The sequence below is a fragment of the Ischnura elegans genome, chromosome 2, assembly GCF_921293095.1.
Source record: "Ischnura elegans chromosome 2, ioIscEleg1.1, whole genome shotgun sequence".
NCBI lineage: Eukaryota > Metazoa > Arthropoda > Insecta > Odonata > Coenagrionidae > Ischnura > Ischnura elegans.
This window is the reverse complement of record NC_060247.1, coordinates 60,719,488-60,731,075: the sequence shown is the minus strand read 5'-3', so window position 1 is coordinate 60,731,075 and position 11,588 is coordinate 60,719,488. Positions and strand designations below refer to the sequence as shown.

At 36.1% G+C, this 11,588-nt stretch overlaps 1 protein-coding gene across 1 annotated transcript; it reads right to left on the bottom strand.

The window, feature by feature from the left end:
• Positions 1–820: 820 nt before the first annotated feature.
• LOC124153812 (polyglutamine-binding protein 1-like) lies at positions 821–11,530 on the bottom strand. The gene is made up of 6 exons (XM_046527185.1): positions 11,335–11,530; positions 8,654–8,796; positions 6,053–6,228; positions 3,812–3,977; positions 3,060–3,223; positions 821–1,283 (listed from the first exon to the last, which is right to left on the bottom strand). The coding sequence occupies exons 1-6, from the start codon at positions 11,402–11,404 to the stop codon at positions 1,139–1,141; spliced, it is 864 nt and encodes a 287-aa protein (XP_046383141.1). The 5' UTR covers positions 11,405–11,530; the 3' UTR covers positions 821–1,138.
• Positions 11,531–11,588: the final 58 nt, after the last annotated feature.

The window sequence follows — 11,588 nt, the reverse complement described above, 5'->3', positions numbered from 1 at the left end:
CATGATTTTTGAGAACAGAGGTAAAAATACTTCAAGATGTCAATTCTAAAAAATAAGACTAAAGCACTTTCAAATAAAAACTTATTCACCAAAATTCTCGTAAAAAACACAACGAAGTTCAAAAAACCGTAGAAAAAAGAAAAATTGGCGAAACCAGAAACGGAGCGCACTAGACAGAAGCTAGGAACCAACTGAAGAGCAGGGTAGAGACTGCAAACCGAAGGGGCTGAGCGTGGTACCGTTATAACAGATAAGGACCCAAGGCCGTGTCATTCATAAAAGACATCCGCGCGGGTGGCAAGGCGCGAATGTCTTTCATGAATGACATCCGCATAGAATGGGTTAAAACCCAGTCCACTCATTTTAAGCCTCTAATTGTAAAAAATAAAAACTCTCCCAAAACCACAAGTTAAACTGAAAGGAGAAATATAATCAGACTTTTCAGATTTAATCCAATATAATGGAAGAAAAAGCTGAATAAGTATGTTCAACAGATTCAGCCATTATATGGTGGAAGTTCAACATACATACATATTTAAATAAAAGACTGTAGCACTTTTCTACATTATTTTAATGCTTATGACGTGTTTCGGCTCACAGAGCCATCATCTGGTGCAAGTACACATGAGGCAGAATAGCTTCTTTCATCTTTGACTATATTTGGACATCTGGAACAGTGTCTAGTACTAGATGATGGCTCTGTGAGCCGAAATGCATTGTACAAATTAAAATATTATGGAAAAGTGCTACCATCTTTTATTTAAATCTGAATAAATATATCATAAAAGTTTTTGTTTTCCCAATAATAGAGCTCAAAAACTACTATTTTATAACATTCTTTTAATTTGCTCAAAGTGCTTTCCCATGGCACAGGAAATTAGTCCAATATTAATCCATCATTTAAACATGTACACAGAGTACAGACATACAATGTTTCCACAAACATGGAGGTAAATAAAACAGTCAGGGCCATTTTTTCCAGTAGACACTTTCTGAAGAATCGCAGAGACCCCCTCTAAAAAGTTCAAAAACACATCAAAACAAACAAACTGGTCATTATCTCCACCCACTGATAATTCTTCATCTTTTGATAGCTCTTGATGGACTGCAGGAAAACTTAGAAATTAATTTCCAAGATTTACTTCTTGGAACCTTCAGCATTTGCTCGCAACACGGCTCCTGGACTAGGATACGGCCTCATCTGGTACAGCGGACCAGATGCAGTAGTATCTGCTCCTGTCTTTGCTTCATTCTTCTTTCCAAGACCTGTGGACCAAGTTCCCCTGAAAATACAAAATACAGAATGATTGAGATTTTAACATTTTCTGTCACATACTCAGCAGTGCTTTCTTCACTTGCATCATGAATATGCTGCAATAAATGACACTACTCCAAAAATAGTGGATAAAATGTAACAAAAAAACAGAAGAAATCCATAAATTGGAGCCCATGTATATATTGGACAGCTGCTAACTCGGGACAAGTCTATAAGAAAAGAACCACAATGAAGGATTTGCATGAGTGTTCTCCAATAATTAGGAACAAAAATCTACCTAAGCATCTACCTATTCATATAACATATTTTTAACAACTACACTCCACCAAATGAAATGCAATTTTTTAATGCTAGAATTTTGTTTATTCTCCCATTGTGTTCCATAAAATCCTCAAAACAGGAACTTATATAATCTCTCTGATTACTGGTTTTAGTACTTAAAACTAGAGATGGGTCAAAAAGCAGAATTCTCGAACTGTAATATGGAATTTGAATATTAATTCATTGTTCGAATATTGAAATACTAGAATTGCGCAAAGCCTATTAAACGTACCTTTCTTCTTCTATTTCACTTGATGAATGCATAAATAAAAAGGTACACTGTGGAACCTCGATCTATCATTTTTCAAGGCGATGGACGAAAAAACGATGAATGCGGGAATGTTTGACTGGATTGCCTATGTAGCAGGAAATCCGAGATGTTGGCGAGTAATTGTGATTTCCTTTGAAGGATTCAAACAGGAATTTAGCTGATTAATGGAATATTTTAATTTTATGGAAACAATTTGGGCATATAGTTGATTCAACTAACATCTCTTTCACATATCCTAAGGGGACACACCACATTGCGAAAAAATGATTCCATGCTATCTCCGCATTTACACTGCTACGATGGATTTCTGTCTGATGTATACATTCATATCTACCAAAAGCCATTTCAGCAGCACGCCCATCTGATACTCGGCTTCATCCAACTTCTTATTTTCAACAGGTAGCTCGCTTTACCTCCACTCCTACTGCCTTGTGCTAGCGGACAATCTGAGGCATTTTGCAAAATACATGCACTTCTCCACCGGATCTTCTTCTTCTCCAATTATTTTCAGTCTATCTTTGGAAGTTCTCACGAAATAAACAGATGATTATGAATTGCAAGCAGGGAGATATCAAATATCCTAAGAAAATATCCTTTCGTCTGTGACAATAGAGATTTATAACATAACTCATAAATTGTAGCTTGATATGTATATGTTTTCGGAAAAAAATACCACATCAACTTCTGAGAAGCTCAGCTGCGAGGATATCGAGTTTTGCCAGAATGCTAAGTCTCCGTCGTATTTTGACATTTATTTCCTTGTGTAAAATGCTTAAATAAAGTCAGAAATACATCGTGTTTGGTCTTATTATTTTTTTAAATTACGAGCACATTACTAATATTTCAATCCAATAAGGTGTAATATCAATTGCCGAAAGTCATTGTTAGACACCTTTTGGGCTAATAGATGACTCATGCAGCAGTTGACCTCCAGAAATGGGGAACTTCGAAGCAGGTAGGCAGAAAAGGTCAGTGGGGGAGAAAGAGGGAAGGGTGAAACACGATTCTATTATTCTCCTGTAACTTGATATTTTCTTTTGAGGCTTTTGATTTATGGTCTTCGTAATACAAACCCTTTCCTTCGTAATACGAATCTCTTTATCATCCAACAATGGTTACTGACACTTGGGGAGGAAAGCACATCAGCACACCATATTAACCATTAACAATAATTTCCGGATGCATACTAACCTGGGAGTGTCAGAATAAGCAGCTGGGTCCATGGGATCCAAGTCATTGTCTTTAACTTTTGAGCGTCCACTTCCTCTACGAGATTCCCTCTGCTCCCTTTCACGGTTTTCTCTTGACCTACCACTCCTTGGTGCAGGTCTTGGGCGACTCTCAGCTTCATCACTCTAAAAGAGAAAATATGAAGACATATATCAATATAGTTTGAGCACATTCACCAAAACTACAACAAAATCACAGTATTCTCCATTCTACAATTGAGCAAAATATGAAAAGGATAAATGCAAAATCATGACAAGAATCATGATGTCCATTAGCCTTAGCCATCAAAAATAAAGGTGTTGAAGATAACCATTGACTCAACATATGTATTACCATATCTAACATATTGCCCATTCTTAACATGCAATTACTAGATTGGAAATTATATTAATTGAAAATAAAAATAGATTAAACTTCAATGTTTCAAGCTACCTCAATGAGACAAAATGCATGCCTCCCTCGCTCATAAATAATACAAAGTTACACAGTTGAAAGACTTACGGATAATTATGCAATAAAATGGCAATAATTCTAAATCCTACCATCTATTCGTCACTATGTTGACGAAAATTATTCAGAATTAAAGGTAATTTTAATGAGAAATCAGTAAGACATATATCCATAATTATTATACTATAATTTTGTTCAAAGGATGAATTGAAAGTCTTTTCAAAGTCAGGAAAGATGAATGAGCATAAGCAAAAATACACCACCTCTTCTTTAGCTTCATCCTTTTCTTCTTCATCTTCCAAACTTTTTTTGTCACCAAAAAGATCCATACGTATCCTAGCTGCAGACTTGGAAATGACAGCTCGTGGATGATCTGGAGGAAGCCATGATACATTACCTGTCCTGGTATCCCAATAATAATGGCGCCCACTTAAAAGGAATATTATATCACTAAGTTAGGAGTTAATATGACAAAAATGGCCAATTTTTGAAAGATACCTTCTGTCTTTCTTTAAAATCATTTAAGGGAAATTTTTAAATAAATGTATTTTTTTTAAAGTTAAAAAGGATTAAGCATTAGTACAGAAAAATCGCACTAATCCATGACTGATTACCAACAAATTATTTACTCTTAATAATAATAATAATAATGTTTATTTGTCCAGAGATCTAGAAGTACAAGGGGTGCACTGGATATAGGACACGTCAAGATAAAAATATATATACAATAAATACAAATATACAATGATGCAGGATACATCAAAATTTGTTTAAGAATTCATCTACAGAATAATACATTCTTAATTTCAAATATTTAAGTAGGTTGGTCTTAAAAGTAGTGACACTTGATGGTGCCTTAAGTTCAGGTGGCAATTTATTGTAGAGTTGAAGGCCCATACAATTTGGACCAGCGCTGGTATTCTTGGTGCGCACATACGAAACATGCAGCTGGTCAATTTGCCTCGTGGAATGATGGTGGACATCACGGTTCTTAATGTAATGAAATAGATTTCTTTTTGTGTAAGCAAGTAAATGAAAAATATACACACATGGTAGTGGTAATATGTCCAGTTTCTTGAACAAGGGACGACAAGGTGAATCATAGGGGGCATTGCACATCAGCCTTATAATTCGCTTCTGAATTTTAAAGATTTCAGTAGAATGGGGAGAGGAACCCCAAAACAGGATACTGAAAATAATGTGCGAGTAAAATTCACTATAGTAAATGGACAATAAGACATCATTATTTACCGTGTTCCTGATGCTTCTTATGAGAAAGCATGTTGAACTGAGCTTGCTGCGCAATTTGCTGATGTGCTCTACCCATGTCATATTTTTGTGCAGGATAACTCCGAGGAACTTTGAACTGGAAATTTGTGGGAGTTGTTTCCCCTCTACAACAATTGGTATTGCTTCGGATTCTTTATTTTTGTTACAAAAATGAATAAGGCCAGACTTTTCAAGGTTCAATTTAAGAAAATTATTTTGACACCATTCATATAGGAGTTTAGTGGCAGTGACTGCTGTAAGGGACAAGCTATTCAATGATGGGGCAGATACAATAACATTAGTATCGTCAGCATAGAGTATAGGTTTGACACCTGTGACAGATTTAAGAGTACCTGGTAGATCATTTATATACAGCAAAAACAGAACAGGACCCAAGACAGAGCCCTGTGGCACACCTAGTAGGACTTCTTTACCAGGAGAGATAAACTGAGTGCCATTTTTGTATAATACGACATGTTGGTGACGTCCACTCAGATACGATTCAATCCACTTATAAGGAGTACCTCGTATACCATAAAAACCCAGTTTTAGTAGGAGTAGTTGGTGATTGACAAGATCAAAGGCTTTAGAAAAGTCAAAGAAAAGACCCAGAGTCTCCATTCTTTTGTCCAGATTTGAAAGTATAACAGAGCTAGAGAATTACAAAAATCACATTTTCCCTCAAATACAAGCGATCTGCTAAGAAATGTCAAAGAGAGCCAATGCACCATTTCCCATTAAGCAATAGAAATAATTTTGCAAAATTATCACCACATTTTAAAAATCATCATACTTATAAAATGAAATAAAAATTTCATTTTATAAACCTGATGCTTAATTGCATACTTCAACATCGGAAGATTTTTTTTTACAAATTATTCACTCACAAATTACTTGATGGTGATTACACACACAAAGACAATGGTTATTAACATAGAGCCAAACCTTGCACCTAAATCAAAAACCAATGCATGCCTAGAAAATGACCACACCCACTGATGAATACCATATTAAAAATTTAAACATGATTTTCCTAAAATTCAGTTTAATCCTTGTAAAATTAAGTGATAAAATTTTGTTTCAAGAAACCACATGCTCCCCAAGAGGAAAAAAAAGGATCAATATCTTACTTTATTTACGAATATGCCTAATGAAAACATTTTCATCTAATCCTTTAAAATGTATCAAAATAACTGTTGCTAATACATATATGTTAAGATTAATGACCAACTTACGTTCCTGGATCATAATTCTCCGCCCAATGTTCAGGAAGAGGATATTTATTTAACATGCTTATCTTCTTTTTCAAGTATGCAGGATCTGGAAGGACATGACCTTTTCCCCAATAAGTTTTACAGAATTCAGTGCAGTCATGGTGGACATTATATTTATTTGGACATCCCTGGTGTCCCTGAAAATTAAGATGACAGTAAAAATATGAATATTAAGGTGATTAAAAATTATCAATGTTCGATTTTTTCATGGGAACCCTCCTAAAAGTTGTCAATGACTCTAAAAATTAGCTTGGCAGAGTTACAGCACAGTAACATAACACTTAACGTTACCTCATTGATGCAAAAGATAAGCTGGACTAGTGGCTCTTAATTTTGCTTAGTTTATCCATTATTCATAGGCAATAAAGACATATACTTCAGCAGAAACATCAGCTTATATCATGATTAGTAGCATAAATAATATGCCATTTATTATTCTGTAATTAGTAAAATGATCAGGAGTGAATTATTAAGCAGTTCTCATCAAATCAATGACGAGATTTTTATAATCAAAAGAATAAGTCTTTGATAGCCATGAGGAAGTTTGATTGATAAGTTGGAACTTTTCCATCATTCACTGGTTTTGAATGACAATTTTCCACTTTGTTTTGGAAAGAGTGACAGAAAAGAGAACATTTTCTATTTCATTCACCTGTAGATGCTCTCAAATACGCTACTCTAGATGCATGCCCCAACAAAGACATTGGAGGTAAGTTCAGGGGAAGATCAGGCTGGAACTTTTCACCACATTCCACAACATCAGTGCACTCAAGTTTAGTGTGTGACATACAATGTAGTTTACTTTGCTTCTCACAGGCTTTGGGAGGCAACCAATCTTGGTACACATGTAGGGATGTATGCTTCAGAGCACTGTTTCTTTCAGTGAGTGACAGCCCGCATACCTTTGTAAAACTTCTCAACCGAGCCTTGCTGTATATGCCAGCAGAGAAGGCATGACCAAGAGAGGCCCTGTAGGCATGGGGACAGAGGCTATTATCACACAGGGCTCATGAGAGTTCTGTTGTAATGCGTAAAGTGCGTCCGGGAAGGTTGGAGGTCGAAGAGCAGGTGGGAGAAGTTAATGTATTTAAAAAAAAATATGTATATATTATGTATGGAAATAATGTAAAGAGATTATTAATTGAAACTATGAATATGTATGTTCTTTTTGGGACTTCAATCCACTTTACTTTCATTATGTAATTAATCATTACACTTGTTTCTTTTGTTCTTCGGTATCGTCTCGCGTGTCCCAAAAGGGGGGAGCATTGAGGCCAGATAGCCACTTACGTTACGTGTGTGATGTGTGTTAATGTGTTTTCTTTGTTTTCTTTTATGTGTTTGTGGAGCATGAATGTTGAGAGGAGAGGGAGATAAATTGGAAGTTTACAGGCATGCCGCAGGACTGCAGCGAAGAGATTGGTCCTCTCTGAGGGCAGTTTTGAAGAAGATCGCCACTTTACTTCCGCGGCTGACCACGGCGGAGTAACTTGGGCGACGGGTGGCCAGCGGTCCAACTGCGATGCCAGTTTAAAGACCCGCGCGTAAGGAGAAGAGCGCGCGCGGGCCGAACAGATGACAAATTGTGTCGTCTGCTACGCGGTGTTGGGAAAAACGGCAACACTGTGGGTGCTAGGTAGTCAGCGTGGCGAAGGAAACCGCTCTCTCGCTCTGCAACCTTCCCGCTGGACGCACCTAACTTGAACTCTCCTGACTTGAGATAATTGTCAGTGTTGAAGCATGGACTTCGGAGTATGTGGGTTGTATGATTGTGTGTGTGTTAGCGTAAGGTATGTGGCTGTTGGTTTCATTTTGGTTTAAGGGGAAAGATCAATTTATTGTTGTAATTTTGGGGGAACCCATATTTGGGACTATTCAGTGGACATTTGTCTCCAATTTATTTATTCATGTGTGTGAGGTTCGTCGAGTGCAGGGGTAATGGTGATGTCAGTGGATTGGAGTCGTTAGTGTGGATCAGGGAAAATCTTATTTTGTTTAATGCAATTGTCATTTTGTAGAAAACTCAAAAGGTGCAATTGTTAAATAAATGCCCAAGTTGTGGTACGATTTGTTTTATAGAAGTGATTCTCTTTTCTTTTGGTTTATTGGTCCCTTGCGTGAGGTGTCCCGGACGAATCCTCGTGGTTCTTTTAGTTTTAATTAAATGATTTCTCCACTGTTAGCTAGTCGCGAGCAAGTTTATGTAACGCGGAACTACCCTCGTCTTTTGGGTTCTGAGATTTAGCATTGGTAGTTGTAAGAGGGTTACTTTATGGCGTTACACTGTCTCTGAGTGTGATCTAGCCATTTGGATATAATCTTTCATGATCATGAGGATAATACAGAGCGAGAGACAAATTCAGAAAGGACAGTACATATATCTATTTGGGCAAATATAGTAACTCTCCTCATTCAAAAATTTGACTTCATTTTTCTATCTTATTTCCTATCATCTTTCCCTTGGATTATATTTCAACCCCTTCCCTTATTAACTTACAGAAGTGATGCAAAACCTTATTACAAACATACAATGCTTAAACTATACGATCACCATAATCTTACCAAGAGCTTAATAGGGACACCATCTATTGTTTCTGGTTCAGCCTTGGCTGCTGGAGTTTCCTTTTTATCATCATAGTCTTCAGCAATCACTTCCTCTTCTTCCTCCTCTGCATCATTTGTATTGTTGGAAGCAGCTTCAACAACTGCAAAACATATATGCACACAGATTACAGCCATTTGAGGAGTTAAGTATGAGAGGCAGGGAAGATGGCAAACAGACGCAGAGAACGAAAAGGAATATGTATGTTATTTCTACGAAGACAGGGTCTCAAAAAAACTAAAATCATCAAAAAGAGATAAATTTTTCAACTGAAAACGTTCAATGCACCTTTACCATCAATAATACCACTGAACTGAATTTTTTTAAAACCAGCGCCACTTATTTCTTTATATTTTTGAATATAGCTCCGAAAAGAAAATAAATATGAATCAAAGATATCATAATTAAATCAAAGCTCTTGCATTCAAACATTGCCATCTGGAATTGGTTTACCACAGCATATTTCAAGGAACGTGATGGATAAATAAATAAAACTAATAGCATTTATGGTTTTCACCTAACAGGCCATTTGAAATAGGACCACATCTGTAACTCTGCTGATGATTGACAGGAAACACATCCTGGGATGTAATTTAATTGAGAAAGATGCAACGTACTACACATAAGAAGAACATCCCAAAAGTTTAAAGTGTGTAATATTAATCCAGACCATTGCACAGACCACTACGCAATCCAGGTTCTTTGATTCCCATGGCAATTACACCGAAGCTCATGGTACTAGATGTTTGGCCCTCGCACTCCATCTGGGATATCAACGCAAAGGAGAAAGAACTCATTGAAGGCATAACTGGTTGAGAGCCTCAGGAAAGCCAAAGATTCATGGTTCAATTCGCGGTCCAGGGGAATTAATTTTTTCTTATGACAATTTATGTACAAAGTTTAATGTGAACAGAGAGAGAGGTAATTGGTTTGAAAGAGTACTACATAGTGAGGTCATTCCCATTCTTTTTTCTTAAAACTTTGGGAGCTTCAAGAGTTAAATGGTCAATAAAAACAACATTTTTTCATCCATAATTCTTACACTGCAGCAATCTACGTGCAATGAGGACCTAAAAATGTCATTTTACAATGAGAAGCATAACAGGTCAGTATTGTAACGTGAGTCTGAGCTGAGGTGGTCAGTATTGAAAACACACGTACATATATGAATTACGTATTATTGGTACTTTTGAAATTTGTATTTTGCATCGGAAATATTATTTCTAAAAGTATTTTGTAAATAAAGTATATTTGAAAAATATTTTGCACTTTCCAAATACATTCAAAAGCAATATGTACATGTGTTTAAACCAGATTCAAATATTATTAATACTGAGCAAGGCTACCACTCAGGCTCCCAAGACATTTGTTTGTACACCTACACACACAATGGATTTTTCAGTCAAATGAAATTTACCGTTCCTGCCTTTCAATCATTATTGCAATGAAGTAATGCACAAAGGATAAGAAAAAAAAAGACTTTGATGATGATGATATACCATATCGAAACCAGTCACAAATACATTTTATTTTGTGGAACAGCAAAGTCTTCTTTATTACCCTTTGTGCATCATGAAGGAGTTCCACCTTGTTATGCCACCCACCGTCGCATTTAGCAATGAAGTAAGTTAGAGTTTACTCGCTGGACAGGAATAAAATCATACTCTACATTTTCTGTTGACAGAAATTCTGCACACATGCCACTGCCACTGATAACAAAATTTTAGTACAAATTTCATGCTAACTGTATCAAAACATATTGCAAGGTAATCGTACGCAAAATAGCTCCACACTAGGTCTAAATGTTCTATATAACTGAATTAACCTGGTGTGTTTTAACTGCATATTTTATTACATTTTTCTCAGCATTAAACGACCATTTTTAGACAGCTCACTTTCTATTTAGTGAGTTTATTTCCAAGATTAATGATTCGTGCATAGAGTAACAGTTTTTAAAACTAGAGTGAAAATTAGCATGGTTAACATAATCACCCAAGTACAATCTTTACATATGCAATTCAAAGCTTAAACATGTTGGGCTACTTCATCACAAAGTTATAAAGATAGTACACAAAGGAATAAACACAGGCACTCTTTTGTTACACTCATTGCTTACGTCAAATTACCATAATAGTACATTAATGTTACCATCCTTGGTAAACACAAGTCCGCATAGATATTACCATCAAATTTACGCCAGGATTACATATTTTTCGGTGAGTATACATTCATGCAAATATTTTTGTCACATTTCATGACAGTTAATTCAAGCCTTGAATCTAGAGTGAAAAAAAGTATCACGGTTATTATAACTACTAATATTTATATGGTGTATTTCAACCGGTTTATCTTATATTGTTACGCTTACATAAATACGAAGGAATTCAATAGACCTCATCTATCAATCTAACATACTTAAAACATGGTCATAAAAATATAGGAAGGGTAAGCATTTAACCAAAAAGTATACTAAACGTAGACTACAGTTTAAAAACGACGAGATACATAATAACTACTATAAGAGGTAAAACAAGAGTGAGCAGATGAAGTGCTGATACGATGAAAGAATAACGCATCTGCATAAAATATAACTGCATGACGCCCTAACAAATTTTTCGAGTAACGAAGGAGGAATGGTTACCTTTCTCGGTTGACTGAGATACTATTCCCCGCTTAGCCAACCTGGCAACCAGTGCAGGAGGAAGCGGCATCCTTATACTACGCCTTTACTGGTACCTCTATACTGATTACAATTTAAAAACAACAGCATAAGAACCTCCAAATCACTTTGAATAAGAATAATTGTGACAGTCGGCCACAATGTAAACAAGATCTCGCTGTAGCTCGTGGTTCCTCAGCTGTTTCCTTTAACGCTGAGCGGGCGGGCGAATTGAA